Source organism: Plectrocnemia conspersa, unplaced genomic scaffold (genome assembly GCF_051122295.1).
Source record: "Plectrocnemia conspersa isolate PC_06_02 unplaced genomic scaffold, ASM5112229v1 ptg000006l, whole genome shotgun sequence".
NCBI classification, from domain to species: Eukaryota; Metazoa; Arthropoda; class Insecta; order Trichoptera; family Polycentropodidae; genus Plectrocnemia; species Plectrocnemia conspersa.
Window position 1 is genome coordinate 16,998,468 of NW_028277170.1, and position 20,922 is coordinate 17,019,389.

At 30.2% G+C, this 20,922-nt stretch overlaps 2 protein-coding genes across 4 annotated transcripts in view; one reads left to right on the forward strand and one right to left on the reverse strand.

Moving 5' to 3' along the window:
- The window catches only part of LOC148234372 (putative 3-phosphoinositide-dependent protein kinase 2), a 126,535-nt gene that overhangs the window by 28,097 nt on the left and 77,516 nt on the right, over positions 1-20,922 (forward strand). The window lies entirely within an intron of this gene.
- On the reverse strand, positions 7,450-20,705 carry ple (tyrosine hydroxylase ple). The gene is made up of 8 exons (XM_088187729.1): positions 20,398-20,705; positions 12,140-12,251; positions 11,940-12,044; positions 11,665-11,721; positions 8,927-9,746; positions 8,409-8,535; positions 8,039-8,268; positions 7,450-7,975 (listed from the first exon to the last, which is right to left on the reverse strand). The coding sequence occupies exons 1-8, from the start codon at positions 20,464-20,466 to the stop codon at positions 7,801-7,803; spliced, it is 1,695 nt and encodes a 564-aa protein (XP_088043855.1). The 5' UTR covers positions 20,467-20,705; the 3' UTR covers positions 7,450-7,800.

Here is a 20,922-nt window from a genome sequence, read left to right on the forward strand (position 1 = left end):
AAATAATGAAAATGCGACATTGACTGTAATCTAAACTAAATAATACACTTCAAATAAAAATTTAAACATTATATTTACTTGTGTATTTGCATTATTTCTAGTTTTCCATAAATGTATATTTATGTAATAGTATTTTTTTCTATTGGCGATAAAATTAATTTAAACTAAGTATGAAAAGTGCAACATTTCTTGACTATATTTTATACGAAGTAAAACATTGAATAATAATTAATTTACAGTACTTATATTTTATGTTGAATAGTATATTTTAGTAATATTGTTTTTTTCTTCTATTGACAAAGACTATAATTAAAATATATCTCAGAAAATCTGAGCTAATTATTGTGACATATACTGTAATATAAGTGTAATAACAGAAATAAAATAAAATATTTAGAGTGCGACATTTCTTGACTGTAATCAAAACAAAATAATATACTAAATACTCATTTTATTACAATACCAATTAATTTAATATATTTTAGGTTGGTTTAAAACGTTTGTTTAGAGTTTAAATGTTAGAATATAATTCTATCAACAAAAAAATAATTAAAATAAAATAATATTAGTGAATTATCTTGACTGTGATTTAAACTAAATAATTTACTTTGAATTATAATGTTATAATAAAACAATATAAGTGGATAAAAATTTTTACAGTATTTTAGATTGATTATACATATTTATCTCAGTATTATTATTTTATTTTTAGCGATAAATTAAAGTATTTATTTCTATTGGCGAAAAAATTATTTAACATAAAATATGAAATGTGCGACATCTCTTGATTGAAATCTAAACTAAATAATTCTGTAATATTATTTTCTTCTATCGGCCAAAAACATAATTAATATAAAATAATAAAAGTGCGACATCTCTTGATTGAAATAAAAACTATTTTTATTAAAATTTATTTATCATATAATTGCGCTTTTTTGTAATATTATATTTTTGAAAATATACAGTTTATGTTATTATGTGATTAATTGTTTAAAATGTAACCTTAATATATTCATGATAGTTAGTTTCATTATTAAACATTTTCATTTATAATAGGTTTTGTATACTCATGGGTTTTAATATATTATTTCTATGAAAGGGTAGTTCATTACTTCACAGTTAAAGAGCTTTGAACATATGAAGTTGCTCATTTATTGTTGCATTAACTAATAAATTCTCTCAATATTGAACAATATTTTCCAGGACTTTTCTGAATTGATTTTAATTAAAGTTTTTATATAATCTTATTTGGTTTATGTGAGTATCTTTAATATTTAATAATATTCATGTAACTGACACAGAAGGCTTTAGCGAAAGAAATAAAATAGATGTTTTACAGAGAAGTTTGAGATTTTATTTTTTGAACTTTTTCATTCTTAACTTTGAGAAGTTTTACTTAGCAATCTAGAAAGAATTTAATATGTGCATCGAATGCTATGAAGCTATTCGCAAATAGATTATTATATTTCATAAATTCTAAACCGACTATTTTTTAACAATACAACAATATTTTACATCATTTCATATATAATTTATAATTCAATATTTTTAATAACATTTTAACTACTTAAATAATTTGGTTGCGAAGCGAGAATTTTCGTGACATTCGTCGACACTGATAGAAAATATAACTATTTCTATGTTCATTGTAAATGGTAAACTTAAATAAGGAAGTTCTAGTTTCTTGAGCAACGCTTTTCTAATTTAATTAGAATGTATTTTTAGTAAATTACTATTTTATTGAAATTGCTTAGATGTTATAGTTTAGATCGCGTCTCATTTTTAAGAATACTTTTTTTAGAGGAAATGTCACGGTGAAATTTTCTGCGCAGTTTCTAAATGTTTTTTTTATGAAAGTATAGAGGTGTATTTGACCGCGTAGTGAATTTTTTATTCACTTATATTATGCTAAAATAAATATCGAGACTTAATATCGTCCGCAGCGTGATTTTTTAGATACTTTTTTAATGTTTTAATAAAATACTATTTGCAGATGCGAAGCTTTTTTTTACTGTATGACGTTAATCGTCAGAATCAATGAACATATTTATAAAATATAAAAGTTTATCAATGAATGATTGTATTATATAATGTTAGCTGTTTAACCCTCCAACGATTGATATTTAACATTATATTCATATATTTATTGTTATTCTTCCTTTTAGACAGGTGTTAGTCTAATGTGTTACATCGGGGTAAAATACAAGTAAATAATGAGACACCAAACTGAAATCAAAAACATCTATTTTATTAATTATAAAATAATATTACAGCTTGCTATCACTAAATGCTTATCAAGTTCGATTTTATTTAAATTATTTATAGCGATATTCATCCGAGATATTAGGAAAATCTAAGAAAGCTCAATCGGAATTTAAATGATATAGCAATAATTACTAATTATGATCTCTCAGACACGATAGAAAATGAAACTACTAGCGTCCATATGGGATTCTAACCATTTCAGGTATTAGTCACCGACTTTTTTTTTGTAATTTATACGAGTTTTTGAGGACGCAATAACTACGGAGTTTTATTCATTTTGACATAAAACTAATATACCTTATTAAAATATCAGCTAGGTTTGCTTACTAGCCTGAGCCGCCATCTTGTTTCAAATTATAATTTTTTTTTCCATTAATGTGGGTTTTTGAGGAAACGATAAATTTATAAATATTAATATAAAACATGTTTTATAAATGGATTTTTTAAATATCTCAAAATTTTTGTGTGATTTTAATGAAAAAATATAAACAGATGAAAAACGCATAAAATATTAATTAAAATAAAATATAAATTTAAAAAATATCTCGATTGAGTTTGTCAGCCATTTTGTTTCCAAATCGTAAAGAATTAATATATATCTACCTAATTCTTACAATTGCTATATGTTTTTATGGCACCATTGGTTGTTATCTGGATTGTTTCATATTTGTTTTCTTCTCAAAATAAGTAAATACATTGTAAATATGATTTAGTTAAAATATCTTTCAACCGTGTTAAAGTGGTTAAGTAGATTCATTCTCTTAATAGTATATATTTACAATAATAGATAGGCGTAGATGAAGCACAAAAAAGATTCGTTCTTGTCTCCCGCTTTTAACCGACAAAGTGCTTCAATTAAAATATTTAGGAGTAGTGTTTTCAATCAATTTATTACTTCATTTACCTTCGTATGTTAATATGGTTATACATATATATATTACAGCGATTTCATAATGATTACGCATATATTTATTCGATTAAGTTTTCATTGTCAGCACGCTATATATTGTGAAAATAGCGGAAAAATTATTTTATACGTTGTGCGTATACGTCACAAGAACAGTCGAACGCTGTTAATCCGATACTATTTTTTTGTTGCCATCGATCTCAAGTCGATAATGGAGCGCTTAATTAATTTTCAAGGCGTTCATTAATCATTCGCATTGATCGAATTTGTCCCACGCTCTCTAAATCTATGTCAATCCAGTATGTCATGAAAGGTTATTAACATAATAATCCAACGTCGTAATTGCTTCGATTTGATTAATACAATTGCATAGATTCTATTTACATAAGTACTGATAATGATTTTTTTATGATCATAAATAACGTTATAACAACAACAAAGCGAGCTGTTATCAATGTCGATTTTTTCCGCATTTGAAAAACTCGTTTTAAAATGCGAAATTAAAAAAAAAAAATATTAATAGTGCTTTTTAAATAAGCAATCTAAAAAAATGTATCTGAATATAAAAAAATAATTTAATTCAATGTAAAGAATTAGACACGTACAAGTACAACACAAAGTACGTGGACGGTCCACTCACCGTTGCCATAGCGACCTTTTTATCTTTTTTTTTAATTATTGGCTATGAATATCCCACGACGTTGCCATAGCGATCGTTGGATTTTTTGCGAAATATTTATTAAAATATATGCGAGTATAATATATGATATAATGCGTATCGATGCCTTTCGTGTTTCTTAATCATATGTATATGAAATTTTATATTTAAAAAATATATTTCCGGATCTAGACGGACGAAATTTACAATTTAATGAAGCACACCTGAAAGACACAAAGAATGAATGGAATAAGTACATGACCATAGAGAAGCCATAATAAAAGAGAACAAACTTGAAACGGGACCAAACATATTAAACTCTGAAGTAGAATATAGTATAAAAATGTCAAAGAGTAATAAGTCCACTACATCTAATTCGATACCGGCGAAGATTTAAAAAGCTAAAACATCTTCATGAAATTTCTCAATAAAATACACTTGCAACTTCAGACTTATAAACTGAATAAGTCATTCCCTGAAAATTCTATTAAAAATATAATACAAAGGCAAATTCAAGCAAGTTATTAGCAGGGTATAATTTAGATTTAAAAAGTTTGTGTACTCAAGAAGAATTCTTCTGCATACAGTCGCTACTTTAGAAATGCCACGAAGTTTATAAACCTGTTTCATTTTCTTCATACATAGATAATGAGAAAGCATTCAATAGCGTAAAACACGTTTATCTTATTGAGGACCTAAGTTCCATCGGAATAGATGATAAAGATGTACGGCTTCTTAAAAATCTTAATCAAAAAGCAGATCGAACAGAAAATATTCTAATAGAGATAGGTGTCAGACAGCGACGTGTTCTTTATCCAATTCTTTTCAACATATATTTCGAAACCATATTCATAGAAGCACTCCAGGAACAAAAATGAATTTGAGTCAGCAAGTTGATGACACGTCAATAATTTAAGATCCTTAGATAGTATAAATAAATAATGTATATAAAAGGCCTACAAATAGACAGCAATAAAACAAAATTTATATTAAAAAGCAAGCTTAAAATTATACGGAGATGGAATTGAGAAGGTGAAGCATTTAAAATACCTGAGTAGTTGGATATATAACAAAATGGACCCCGACGAAGAATTTAAAGTCCATTTTTTTTAGAAAAGTGTTAGGCACAGCAAAACCTAGCCGTCCAAACTACTACATTGATACTGTTGCGGCAGAGATCGAGAACCAGTTACTATCATAAATAATTTTATATTTTAACTATCGAAAGTAAAATATATTCCAGCTGATATTTCATGCGAAACGTGCAAAAATCTTATCCATATATCATCGCTTTCGTCAAATCATTTTATTGTTTTTAAATGAGCAAATATTTTTAATGCTTTTTTATGCATTGAATATTCAACGGTAAGCTCTTTCCGTTGCAATCAATTTAATTAATCAATTTTCCATTCTAGCTACTATTTTACTCGCGCTTGAAAAATATTAATATTTTAATAATTATAGAAATGTTTTTATTTACATTTTTATAATAAACAAAGAATAGAGACTCCTTAATATCATAATATCAAGTAGTGAAATTACATATTATATAAATCAATTTAATAATACATACGTGAATGAATTTTATAGCAGTAACTGCTGAAGCTATATGCATTTGAAGTAATAAGTCGGATAGCCTGACCCGTTGAGATAGTCAGTTTCAAGTTTGAATAAGTTGTGATTTGTCAGCCGGCTTCCAGTCGCGCATCATGGATTTCGAACAACGCGTTAACATTAAGTTGCAAAACAGAAAAGCTCATAAAATGTTAAAATCAGTGTATGGCGATAATGTGGTGACTCTGAAAACTGTTTAAAAGTGAAATGAGCGATTTAAAAGCGGAAATTAGTCGATTGAAGACGACCAATGGTCGGAATGTTCGATCTTAAAAGCACACGAAAACGTGCAAAAAGTTTCAAAAATGTATTTTTCTCTGAAATTCCGGGACAATTTGAAACACAACCAGAATCCTGAAGGGCGATTTTTATTCCAAAAAAATCTTGGTCAATCCATGACTAATGGCAATCTTAGATGTGATTAGTTTTACTTAGAATCAAATAATATAATAATACACGCATATATAAGGCTAATATTTTTTATTAAACTTTTCGAATATATTTTTTTGGACTACAGATATTACATAATATTAAAATAAAAATATCAACGAATTTTTAATGAGATATTTGGCATTGTTTTTCACCAGCAAGTTAATCAATATTCGCCAGTATCGAAGATATTGCAACACGTATGCAATTTTCCTGATGCCCGTCATCGGCGGTTTCTAAAGCTACTTTTAATAACTTTCATTTTTGAAAATATATGTTCATAAAGATAGGTACTTCAGGTGGGAAATAGTTCTTATAGAAATGAAGGAGATCAATGTTTATTAATTCTGCGTTGTATTGAAAATGAATTACCTCCATTTAATTTTTTTTGCGTATTCTTTCAATATCTAAATTAACTTTTTTTTTAAAAAAGAAATTTTATTCTTCCCTAAAATTTTAAAACGTGAATCAAATTCTTGCTGAAGCTTTTATATTTCGTCTGCATTCTTTTTCATCTTAAATAGATTCTCTTACCTTAATATCGTAATATGTGCCAAATTATTTAAATTAAGTTGACGATTCCATATTATAAGCTTATTTTAAAAACATTTCGTTTATCAGTATATTTGTTCCTTGCAAATTTATATTTAAATCATATAATTAGAATACGAGAGATTTATCATTCTAAGATAAATAATAATTATGCAATATTTAAAATAAAAATATAATATATCTTAATCATATAAATCTGTTTTAAGAAAAAAAATATGTCGCATTTTTAACAAACAGATTTATAATTTTCAGCGCTTTCCTTTCTCATAATGTTATTTTGGATAATCGTAATTAACAAAACTGATGAGTAATATAGGAATATAATTTATTGGAATTATTTGGCTAATGGTGTTCTAGCCTCTGATATAAAAACGTAGAAGGCATTTAGAAACGGTCGATGTAAGACGATATTTTGTCAAAGATACTGTTTTACTAGATTTATTGTTTCAAAAAAAAATATTTACCAACCGCATTTTTTGAAGAGAACTTGCAGTTTATTTTTTTTATTAATGATGCATACAAAAATGAAATTTAAAGCATCTTCGCATCGCTATTTTTTACTTGCATTAATATCAAGAAAAAAAACAAAATTTGGTAATAAATGTTTTGCCAATTTTTTGTCGGATGATGTGGCCCATAAGATCCAAAAGGTTGGATACACTTGATTTATTAAAAACGCATTGCAGGCAATGAAATAAATAAAACGATATTTTTTTTAGTTTTACTTTAATTTACAGCATTCATACACTAACACAGCTTGATGATACGCGAAGATTACATACTTAATAATTACTTAATATATATGTAGAGATAAGATATATATAATAATATATAGACGAATATCAAACTATGATTATTAGGGCAAATATAATCATAGATTAATATTCATTCAATAAAAAATAAATAAATCACGAGACTTTCGATTAAATACAATCTCTCGCCATCCACGCATAGCGAAACATATTTTTTTTACTTTATAGAATATAGGAAATAAAGCATTTTTTTTTATAAAATTTATAAGATGTTTTAACATTTTTCAACTCGCGGAATAATATAATATATAATATATAACGTTACATAAATATACACATAAGTGGAACACAATATAAATGAAGACTTTATACAAATGAAAAGATGCGTGAGGTGCCAACAGGTTTATGAAGTTTTTTGGAAACAGTCAATCTTCCAAGTCCCTTTCAATCCAATCCGCTGGACTTTTGTGGGGTATTAAGCCTCCAATCCGACTCCAACCGGGAGTTAAACAATTAAACGACTAGGAAAGTATTTTTTTTTAATTTTAATTTTTGATCCCCCTGATTTTACGATAGTGGTGCTAGATCATGAGTTTCGAGCCATTGGGTTTGGTCACAGCTTATTAACAGATCGATTTGGCTTTGAGCTTATTCAGCGCGTTGTTCAAGTGCAGCAGTTCGGTGTTGAGCTGCGTGACCAAGGTCTCTAGACTGCCGACGGAGTCCAGAACTTCTACTCTTTCAGTGTGAGGGTTGAACCTCACCTCGAAGGGGCGAGACATGGTGGACACCCAGCGTCTGTCGAATAAGTTTTCAATGACAAATATATCTAGGTGCGAGAGTTAAGATCGTAACACATACCTGAACTTCTCTTTAGCATCTTCGAAACTCTCGGCGACGTAATAGATCGGTTGGTATTCTTGGTCTTGATAGGGCTGCATAGATGTGGCCGATGGCTCGAACGGTCTCAATTCAGGTTTATCGCTCAAAGCGTGGAGCAATTCACCGTAAGATGACAAGAGAGCGGCTCCGTAAGCCTTCACTTGAGAGTTCTCCTTGCAGAGGCCGAACTCAACGGTGAACCAGTACACCTAGAAAGGATTTAGCAGTCAGACACAAAGAAAAGATACTCAACGAGCAGTGCGAAATCGCAACGTGGCCAACACAGATTATCGCACAGTAGCAAACATTAACAATCGCATATTATTAATAAATAGTCTTATTGACTTACGGTGGAGAGTTTTTCAATTTCGGAGTCGGATGCACCCAGAGAGGCAAGGCCGATCTCCTGAGAGAACTGGGCGAATCCTGGGTCGGCGAGCAGGGGGATGTGTCCGAGGAGTTCATGAATGCAGTCGCTGTAAATCGATCGAAAGCAAATCAAATTTCGTCTCGAGTGTTCGAGACTCGGAGGGTAGTTATTAATCTATTAAAATCTACCCCCGAGTCCATTTAGCAACTCTCGCTTTTAACGATGTTCTAATAGCGTCGATAATGGAAACTTTTATACAATTACACCTAACACACATGAACGTGTACTTGAAAGAAATACACACTATACATGAGCAAATTAAATATTGATTTAATTTAAAAATAAAAAATATTGTTGTATTTCATAATATCAGATGGTATAGATCTATCGATATGATATTAGATAATTATATTATTTTTATAGCTAAGAATAAAAATTTAGATTCATATCTAAAGGACAGTTTAATTATTTTTGAATATATAAATATTTGAACTTACGGTTCTGGGGTGTGGTATGGGGAGTTGGCGTGCCTCACGTATTGGGTAGATTGGAAGATCCTGAACGCAAGAGAGGCGAGGAAATCGCGAGCGGTGAGCAGGCCAGCGGCGGGCCTCAAGCTGAATCCTGTGTGCTTTCTGAGGAAGCTGGAGATCTCGCTCAGCTGCGGGATGCGCTCTGATACGAAGATATTATCGGCCTGGAGCTTGGCGAAGACCCTGCGGTACTCCAAGCAGGCGTGCTTCGGCATGAGGTCCAAGACGGTGTTGAAGACGCGTCCCCACGTCTGGTTTTCGGATTCGGTGTAATCGATGTGCGGGATTGGATCTCCGAACTTGTAAGCGAATGCTATCTCGGCGATCTCCTTCCTGCGGATTCTGTAGGTCTTGTCGGCGAAGCCTGGATGGTTCATGTCCAACTCTGGCTCGTACTTGGTCATCAGGTGGTTGCAGTTGTCCAAGTCTGAAGCGTGGCGCGGGAACCAAGGGTCTTTAGCTGAGAGGTTGTTCTCTGTGATGAGGTTGACTCCGATGAAGGAAGAAGATTGGCGCAAGCTTCTGATGAGAAGGAGCATGTTAGCTCTGGACATGTTGATGTTGACGAGGACGTCAAACATGATCCCTTCGGTCTTTGAAGGGCGGGTTTCGAGGTGGCTCACGACGCCTTTGTAGTTCTCGATGGACTTGAGGATGCGACTGAGGGAGTTCATTCCGTCCTTCATGCGCAACATGAGGGACGCTTGCTGGATGGCGTGCTCGGCTTCCGGAGATTCTGCAGCCGCATTCTGAAGAATGACTTCCTCTTCAGTTAGACCGATATCTACAATCATATAATTATTCTATAATCTCATTCGAGGCTATCCTGTTTTTTTATATCTTAAAAAAGCAATGTTTTTTCTATGATATTATACAATCAAGCGACATTTTGCGCTGAAGAAATATGCGCTAAAGGTTATCAATAATTAACAAATCAAATGCGTTTTTTACACAAACAGTACATTTTTTATTACGATATTTTATTTCCATATTAGAGACTCTAATCCAAATAATATATATATTTACCTGTTTTATTCACTATTCTAAAAACGCCAAGAAACGACCGATTCTTTAAAAATTAAATTTGTTTTACAACAACGCAGGTAGTCATTTTTTATTCGATGTACCGTGCGGTATTACCGGTATTGATATTATTATTATTATTTTAATTAATTGACCGAAAAAAGAATACGATGTTTATTGCTTAGCAAAACCAAAGCATTCGAAAACTATTTAGATATATTAAATATTTTAATTACAAATTATATTAATTAAAATAATTATAAAAAAAATATTTTCTAAAATACGGAACAATAAATATAGGACAACGTTGTCTTTGATTGACAGCTTCTTGAATTTTTATACCAGAGGCCAGAGCACTACTCGCAATTTATTCCAATAAAATATATTATTTATTATTTTATTTTTTTACAATTATGAAAAAATTACAGATTAATATTGTGTATCTGTGGACTTATTAATTATTTTTTGAGCATACTTGAATTGAGCTTCGTACTGATTTAAGTGCGAAAAACTTTTTTTTAATCAATATTCTCATTTTTATTATTTAATCTATAACATATGTGTGTATGAACCTGTATTTTTCGATTCTTTACAAAGTTACTAATATATTAGAATACTTGAATATGTTATCGTTTACGAGGCAATGATTAACATTTCAATTTCCACTATATTCAAAGTAATTTATTCACAAGATATTTAATATCGATAAAAATTGAATGATTTTCTAAAATATGTAGTTATTTGTAAATGTGATATTTACATATTATATGTTTTTAAATTTAACATATGTAGGCCCTTTAGTAGTTCAAAGTTCAAAAAGTGGTCGCACAAAGCGTGATTGTACGTACGTATGTATTTTATACGGCAGAGCGAATACTACTTGTTGCGCTCAGAACAAGAAATTACACTCGACTTTATGAAGTTCGTAATTGAGCCGAGAGTGCTCTCGAATAACTTTTTTCACTCCGAGTCCTTTGTGAGCGAAAGAGCCAGGACATAAATCGCAAAAGGGAACATGGCTGTCGGATTATCTTATGAACAATGGATGAGGGAGAGTCTAAAAGCTCTGAAAGGTTAAACTCGGACGGATTCTAATGGAGCTTTATCGAATGAGTCGATACCAAAATAAAATAAAGATCCATGTTTCATAATTCATTTTAAAGCGAATCTCAGCTTTGATTCAATAAACATCTATCTATATAAATAATTTAATAAAAAATGGTTTTATGGTTGTAAATAGCAGACAATAAATATACATGCTAATTGCAGCAATATCGATTTGAAAAGCTTTTACTGACTACTTCAAAAATGTTTTATACAAAACTGTTGTAATAATAATATTTTTTTAAATTGTAAATATACTTTAAATATATTTATTAATAATAGGAACAGCTAATTTAATTTGTAATAATACGCTTGCTAGGTGTGGAGTAACACAAAAAATGAGGGTGAGATCGTATATTAAAATTCACTAAATAAATCGCGGATTTTAGGGGTAAATGACTTGCTGCTATTGCGGTCCTAAAATTAATTTATAACAGAACAAGCGAAACTATAAATAATGTTTATATTTTATACTATTGTTTGTTTAAAATAAAATAAAATTTAAAAAATTAGTTCGAAACGACTAAAATAGACCGTATGTTCTTAAATAAATAAAAAAAATATAAAATACAAACCATCTTTGAAGTCCTGTTGGGTCCCTTTGACGTCATCACCGTCTATAGGCACGTCGGCTAAACACGCAAAACATACAAACATGCCAAAGTAAATAAAAAAAAATTAAATAAAATACTATATAAAGAAAAGAAAAATCTCACGCTGCTTTAGATAAAGAAAATCAATTGAAATAATTCAAAGAGTGAGCATATTATTAAAATACGGTGTTTTGTGAATATCTAATGCAAAATTAAAAATCTGATTGCGTGATTTGATTTTTAAAAGCGGTACGAACCTAGTCCTCCGTTGTTGACTTCGTCCTGCACCGTTTTTATTTCTACGGTTGGTGTCTCCATTTTTTTGTATTGAGCGTGCATAATTTCGCATTCCAAACTCGAATCTAAGCGTACGAACATAAACAACAGTGCCATGCATGGAAATTTGAAAAAAAAATAAGCGTGTACTAAAAATAAATAAAAAGCTAAAGAGACTTACCGTTGGCCCTTTGGCGGGCCTCTTCGAGAACGCTTTGCTTGGTCTGTTTGACGACCAAAGTTTCGAACCTGGCATCGTCAACCAATGATCGACGACGCGATGGATAGCCATTCTGTAGATAAAACATAAAACATTTCATTTCAATTCATTTGTTATTTAACTTTGCCTTTCTTAATAACAATCCATTATCAAAATATTTGTAGTATTGTAAAACGTATTCCTAACCCAGTGGTCGGCAAACTTATTGGCCGAAGAGCCAAATATGTACATTACAACGATTCAAAATAGTTCTGAGAGCCAAATCTGTTTTTTAATTTAGTAAACCTTTATTATAATTTTAGACCTTCATTAAATTACTTGATTTCACACTTAATAAAGATTTATTCGTTGATAAAATATGATATGAAAGTAAGGTATCCATAAATTTAAACCATGACAATGACTGACAAACACTTAATGCGAACAATGTCCTTGCATCTCCTTGAAAAGTTTCAGTAAGTTAGGTTTATATGTTGTAGTTTTTAATTTTAGGCATGATTCCAAGTTCTCGTCAATAAGACGACTTCTCAGTTTACTCTTGATAAAGTTCATGCTTGAAAAGGATTATTTGCATGTATATTTAGAACCAAAAAGGGAGAGAACAGCAAACGCAAGTTTTTCAGCTGATCGTAAGAGTCAGGAATACTATTCCAGACGTTGAAAATGATCATGTCTTCATTCTCCAGGTCTTTCAAAGCAGACCACTTATGTTGTGAACTAAGATCACATTCGTTCTTCTCCATATTTCCAAATCAATACAGAAACGTTGAAATTTGGAGCTCCATATTTCCTTGTTTTTTAAATCCTTCAATTGTATTTCAAAGTTACCAATGTCAATGCCAACAGGAGAAAATTTCAACTCAGTTATTGTAGCATTAAGAGGATTTTTGACGAATGAAACCTGCTGAGAAAGGCTTCCCTCATATTAAAAATTATTGTTTTGAAATGGTGTTTGTCAATAGAGAAATTATTTTCTTGGCGATGCTTCAGCAGGCTCGGAAAGTGAAACAAGGTTGGTCTTTCAAAATCTTGAGCAAAAAGGGATAATTTGTTTTCGAATGAAATGACTTCTTCTAACATCGAAAAAATTGTGTTTCCTTTCCCTTGTAGTTTACGGTTAAGCTGGTTTAAATTAGACATAACGTCTACCATGAAATGAAAGTTTTGGATCCACTGATTGTAAATTCTGGATAGTGAACACCCTTCTCAAGGAGAAATGCTTCAATTTCTGGCAATAGGGATGCGAAACGTTTTAAAACGTACCCTCTTGATAACCATTGAACCTTGTTATGAAGCGAAAGATCAGCGTACTCACTCTCCATTTCAACTAAAAATTCTTTGAATTGACGATGATTAAGAGCTTTAGCTACAATGGAGTTGATGATCGTGATCACTAATCCCATAACTTTACTAATTTCTTCCGGTAATGTCTGCGCACAAAGCCCTTCTTGGTGAATAATGCAATGATAAACCAATATCTCGTGATTCATTTTTTCTTTCAAAATGGCAACAGACCCTTTTCTGACGCCGGTCATACTTTTGGCTCCGTCTGTAACCGCCAAATACGCAGATTGACAGCTGTCATGCTACTACGCTGCGCTGCGCCCCTACCGGACGAAACAGGTACTACGTCAACGCTCACGCACACATTCAACGTTACATGGAAAGGACACTCAAGGAGCCAAAGAGCCGCATGCGGCTCCGGAGCCGCACTTTGCCGACCCCTGTCCTAACCAAACAACACAAATATTGTATTAATTAAAATAATATTATATGTTAAAACTATGGTATCAAAACTATATATTATTTAAAGCTCTATATAATATTTTAAATACATAGAAAAAGAAAAGTTTGAAATATGATTATTGATACTGATCTTTTGTTATTTCAATACGAAAATATTTCAGATCTTTTCTAGCTATTTTTCAAATTATTTTAAACTACAAATATTGGTATTGTTACAGATGCTTGTATTGGTACTCAATTAGTTAAAGTATTGCGTAAGAACTCTTCACAGTTCAGATTTAATTATTTAGTTTAAATCCAGAAGGTCATAATGCATAATTTTCGTTAAGGGTGGCGATTTATGGAAAATGGTGTACGTGAGTGAGTTCACATCCACCCCAAAGCTATACATATATATGATAAAGTGGGTATTGTAAATTCGTTCGAATGGTAGCACTTAACGCTTTCCAACTTTTAGAACTGTGACACAGTGCTCAAAGAGCCGTGCATAATTCGCTTAAAAGCACCACCGTGTCAAAGGATCTAAAGTTATTCTATTTGCTCGCCCATCACTAAACCGACGTTTGAGGAAATTCAGTAGGAAATAGCACCAAGAACCCACTACCAGATTTCCGTGTTTTATTGAAAAAAATATTACATACACATATGTATATTAAAAGCTTTAGAAATTAACATTACATTTGCCTTCAAATTTGTCATAAGTATAGTGATGAGTAATTCATTTTTAAAAATAGGTTTAGGCTCAAATTTTTAATATAATTTTAATATCTCATATAACATATAATAAGTGTTATTTTTAGTAAAAATCGAATTAAAAGGATTAAAATGATTTAAAATAAATTGCTTAAAATAAACTGATTTGCTTTATCAAGTTAAGGAATTCATACATACAATCGAAAACATGCTGATTAATCATTCAGGCACATAGATAATGCTTTAGAAAGAAAGGCAGAGAGAGGCCTAATGTGCTAGAAAATATTAAATAAATATTATTGCCACAAAGATAAGTCGATTCCTTTACATATAACGATATTTTCAATTTGATTTGTAAAAGTTTTAATATAATTCATTCAAATATATAAAATTAAAGATAATTAAATCAATAATAACATATTATTAAATATTAAATACCGATTAAAGATAATTTTTTTTATTATTGTTAGTACAATAAGCTCATAAGTGATGTTCCTTATTAAATATTCCAACTGTATATATGATATTTAGTATATATTTTAAGCCAAGTCGCGCTAAAGCGCTGTTATACAATGCTCTTATTATACAGGTGTACCTATAAAGGTCTCGTTATACTTTTTGCATAGTTCTATCATAATTATCCGTTTTCTATTTTGACGGTGACTACGTGCTCTCGGACATGACCGAGGTGAATTACGTAAACGTGAATACGTATTTTTTAAAAACAATCTCAGATGCTCCTATTGACCAATTTCCCATCTGAGGTAGACACGCAACGTTCGTCTTATCCGCCACAACAATTTTAGATACTTATAAACATTGTTTAGTGCCTTTGATGATGTATTCTCGCTTTCACCGAAGAAAGTTTCGGTCACGAGCTCCATTATGACCCAATGACAACGATCTCGCTGATGACTGATCTTATAACATGCTATTATGTTGTGTTACAAGATAATATTTCAGTGTGTCATAAAATTACATAGCATTAGCAAAGAATCCAGGAATTATACGATAAGTGAACTGTATAAAAATATTTAAAAATACTACCGATTTGATTTTTGTAACACATATCACAATAAAATATTTACTGGAATTATCTGAGATATTTTTGGTATAAAAATGAATATAAATACATTAAGATTGTGGCTTTATAAACATTGTTTACTTCGATGGTTATCTCCACATGATTTAAGTGAATTGCGTTTTCAAGAACAATTTTTCGACGGAAGTATTGCAAAAAATATGCTTTTATGTTGTAATGCAAATTATCGTCAGTTATGTTCAATTAACGTATGTATATATTATATACGTGAAGTAAAATTGAGGATTATATCGTTAATATTAGGATTATATCGTTCGAAAACGAAATTGAATTGCTTCCGAATTGTCCCTTGAGATATACCCAATATTCTTTTTTCGGATTTCCTTTTTCCATAATGCGATTTATTGTTCAATCAATTTATCGGGTATTGCGAGTTAAATGTATATTATGACTAATAGTAACGAATTATTTTAATTAGTATTATGTTATAGGTTATATTAAAAATAATCGTTCGGCAAAGTCCGTAGATTTTTATTTTATTTATTTAAATATCTGCTATTTTGAAAAAAAAATTGAGTACCAAAATAAAATTAGTGATTATATCGCGCATTATGTTTTCTTTGATTTGCCCATTCTTACGGACGAATGTAACAAAGATTAAAAAAATATTTTATTGTTATTTCTTTTTCACAAAGCTATAGATTTATTAGTTTGAATAGCCGCCATTAGAAAAAAGGTCGTTAAGCAGCTTAGCTGACGTATTTAGCTGATATATTAGAATATGTATTTTTGTATCTTAAGAAATCCACATAAATGAGCAGTAAATGTAAAAAAATATTTTAGTCTTAATTATGTTTTTTTTATGTTATTTATATATTTTTGAATATCAGCTATTTTTTAACAAATTTATGTCTAAATCTCTATGGTATTATCTTCTATTATATTTTAAAATACATTATATTTAAAAAAATCTATTTAAAGCGCTTTATATAAATTTATCATTACCATACAAAATAGCTGTATGAATAGTATCACAATATAATAAATACCCAACATATATTTTTATTATTGGTATTTAGTTAAGTGGCATATCTATTTTCAAGTTATATTAAAAGTTCTGCAACGAAAATATTATCTAATTTTTATTTTTAATAATAATAAAACGTAGAGATGCAGAAATTGAATATTAAAGTTTCAGTAAATTATTAGCTGAACTAAACTATCCGGTACATAGCAATAAAATATGTAAAAAATACCTTTTTAATATTGAAATAGTGAAAATATCTAATTTTAATAAATAAACAAAGAAATCAGATGAGCGTCCGCTATTCGCACACTTACTAGCTGCGGTACCTTACTATAGTGAAAGACCGACAAGAGTTATGGTATAAGTATTTTTTTTTAAATGTTTTAAGCAAAAATATATTTAAATATGTGGATAAAACTACGAGTAAAATTTTCTTTAACTAAAATATGTAATAATTCACATAAATATAATACTTTCAAATGAATATAATCGAATCGCTATAAAATAGAATATTTAGAGCATGTTAATTAAACTTTTTTATAATAAAATCTATGATTCATGAATCTGAATCATGAACGGCATATATAAGGTTATGTCATGTATGCCCTTCACGAAATTATTTGACGAAATTGTTCAAATAGTAAAAAATATATCATTCAGCTATTGTTTTCGTATAAAAAAATCTAAAACAAAACGTTACATTTTTGATATTAATTTTAATAATACTGAGCAATTTACAAATGTCTGTGTTTTTATAAAATACAACATTATTTTCGAGAAGTTTAAATAATTTAAAAAAATATCATTTTTTATAATTTTTATGTTTATAATTAGTGACTTTGCTAAGGACAATGCGATTATTGAATATCCGCAAGTCGTGTCCTAGAGTGGTCTAGATTTTCGATTTTTATCAGTTGCCTTATCGCGCAATGGACGGGAATTTGCATAAATAATAAAATAACATTGTGGGTATAATTAAGGCTGCCGTAGTTGATCGAGCGTGACGAGTTGCGAGTGCTCCCTTTACTACATAATCCGGTCATTTTTCAACAATATCGATAGATGGACTTTTAAATGTTCTTCTTTATTGGTCCTTGTGGGGTCAATTTCCTTTGCCGGCTTACCAAGGTCTCGTTGAGTCGTTAAACCCGATGTCATCCAATACTCTGGTGACCAGCAAGTGCAAGTGCTCAGCCTTGCAGGTGGCGTGTCTGCCTTCTCGCTTAATTGCCAGTGAATTCTGACGGCAACAATGAATCTTATCGATTGATTATCACCGTTTTTATTATATTATTATTATTTCACTGTTCTCAGTGGCTTAGCGTGACTGACACAGTGCGGCCCTGATGTACACTTGCGTTTCGTAACGCGCTTTAGAAATTTGCAAGGAAAAAAACCGAGACATAAAAAATGAACTACAATGTCTGAGGAAGACTAGCCATTATCTTATAATTAGATTTGATTTAAAGATCACTTCAGATAGTTCTTCTGCAATGTGAGATACTTTTTATGCATTTTTATCCAGTAATGTGATATTAAGTGAAAAGTTATAGCCACGTCAAATAAGTTTTTCAGCATATTACGCCTTCAGATATGTTAACTTTCCATATTTTTTTAAAAATTGATTAAGAATTAAATTTATATCAATGATATTTTTATTATGTATTGCATCGAAATTTAGACTAATCTCAAAAGTTTATGTTAAGCGTAAATATACGTGTAGTAATCGGTAGATAGGGACAATTTTGTCTACTGATTGAGTAAAATAATAACTTATGATTTTTTTATTTAAATTATACATATGTTATTTATTCTGATGCTAGTTATTAAACTTCGATTTTATAACAATACATAAAAAGGGCCTCTATAAGAATAATACGTTTTCAGTTATTTGTTATAATTTTTAGGTGAAAATAACTCGACGCAAAACTTTTATAATGCTATAACGAAACAATCGACATTGGCACTGTTTTGCGAGAAAAATTAATTTGCACATAAAATCGTGATCGATAAGAAGGAATGTAACTAGAGTGATAGTAATTGCAGCTTGTTAACCTTCAGGGGATGTTTTGAACACGTTCACGACACGTACATTTATTCATATATTTCGTGTTGTATATATATATATATATATATATATATATATATATTGTGCATTTTCTTACTCGCATCTCGTTTGACGATGTTTTGACCATCGATGTTGTGTCATAGTCTAGGGCGTAATCTTGACCTTATCTCAGCTGCCGCAGACTTTTTAGTTTTGTTTAAATTTTTTGTTCGTTTGTTGCTAATAATATATATTTATATTTATGTACGATTGTGTATGTAACGTGAGCATATTAATTCGGAAGTAGAGCGGTGCGAATGATGAGGACAAGGTCGGCTCGTGCAACGTACCAAGACTTGTATTATTATTTTTTCACTAATTAAGAGTGTCATTATTGACAATGTGCTTGAAAATATGTCAAAAATCTAAAATATGTGATATAATATAAGCATAATTATTATTTTAAATAACTTCAGGTACGCCTTTCAGTGAACTATAATTTTTATAATAATTAATAATTAAATGTATATAGAACAATTAAACTGTTGATAATTAATTCTATAATATAAAAATGTGAACAAAACTAGTGTAAATAATTTTACATATTCAGTGTTTCAAAAATGTAACTAATATTTTCGAATATGTACAAATATTATATTAAGTTAGATTCATTACTTAAACAAAGATACAGCTAAAGGATTTTATTTATCATATTATACATTAGACTTGATAAGTAACTCGATGACCTCGAAAAATTGACTTAGACGAGTTTGATAATTGCCAACAAAAAAGTAATTTTGTAGACATTTTTTCTTGGCAGTATATATATTTATATATACACTCTTCAGAAGTAACAGTATGATATTATTGTCTAATATATTATAAAATTTAATATAAGTGCTACATAAAAAAATAATATCACTAGAGAATGCTTAACGACATATTTAACGAAACGTTGTAGACGTTAAAAAAACAACGCAAAAATAATCACACAAAGAAAACCACCGAAATAATAAAGTTAAATATAATGAGCTTTCGTTTTTAAATAAATATATTTGTATTGATTTTAGTATCTTTGATGTTATTTATTTGCGTATGAAATTTTATTGTTAAATTTAAGAAATAAATTTTGACGGCATAATAAGTGCTACGCATGTAAAAGAATATATTTAGATACTGCTAAAAGACATAGTTAACGAAACGTCGTAGACATTAAAAATGCAATGCAAAAATAATGTTTGATTTAAACGCTTATATTTATTTAAACACTATTTTTTTAAATTTCATAGTAAAAAACGCTATTTGGCTAAATATTGGATAATTTTATTAAAAAAATTATATCTTTCGCTTTTTAAGATTTTTTTAAGCCCGTGAGCGATAAGTGATAAAAAAATATTAATCGAATCATATTTATTAGAAGCTGATAATTTAGATTTCATTCAATAAATATGTCACTCAAAACTATCGTATTTTTAATTTAGTATTTGAAAAAACTCAAAAAATATATAATTACCTTATAATATATATATAATTTTACCTTATAATAATATATAATTTTACTAACAAGGAATACTATCTGGTTAAGCACTCGGATCTTAAACGGTTTCTAATAAATATGAACTATTACACTTATATTTGTATAACATATTATGAACTGCGCTCACCTCGATGCTGTACGATTTCTTGATGGCGAACATCTCGCGATTCTTCTGGGCTGCTGCTACGGCCATCATCTTTGCTGTTTGTTTATGGTTTCGAGCGCGTGCTACTGTTTAAATTCTCTCGACGTTTGCGTCTTCTGTTTTCAGCCTGATCGGGCACTGCTGAAGTCAGGTAATGACAAAGTGTTGCAATCTCGTCTCGATGGAGCTTTCGAAAATTCGACCACTGGCTGCGCCTGTCTGTCGGACTATCGATAAAAGCAACGACTACGGATCGCAAACTGTCTCGGCGAACGCAAACAAATCAATGTGTTGTGGCGGTGGAGACCGGTGGTTTAAATAGGCCGCTGCGCCCCCACCACGAGCCGCCGCAGAACTCGTGGGGCAACCCCCACCCCTGTGACTCCACCGTTTCCGAAATCTTGTGCAGGCGGATATCTTTGTCACGTGCGAGTGAGGAAAGAGGCCAAGTCATAAGCTAGAGTGCCTCCAACTTGGCTCAATCTTTTAATGTAGATTTAATACATA

Coding starts and splice junctions, on each gene's coding strand:
- ple (XM_088187729.1), bottom strand. CDS start 20,466: ATGATGGCCGTAGCAGCAGCCCAGAAGAATCGCGAGATGTTCGCCATC. Junction 8,536..8,926: donor CCATACCACACCCCAGAACC/GTAAGTTCAAAT, acceptor ATCGATTTACAG/CGACTGCATTCATGAACTCC. Junction 7,976..8,038: donor GATGCTAAAGAGAAGTTCAG/GTATGTGTTACG, acceptor CTTATTCGACAG/ACGCTGGGTGTCCACCATGT.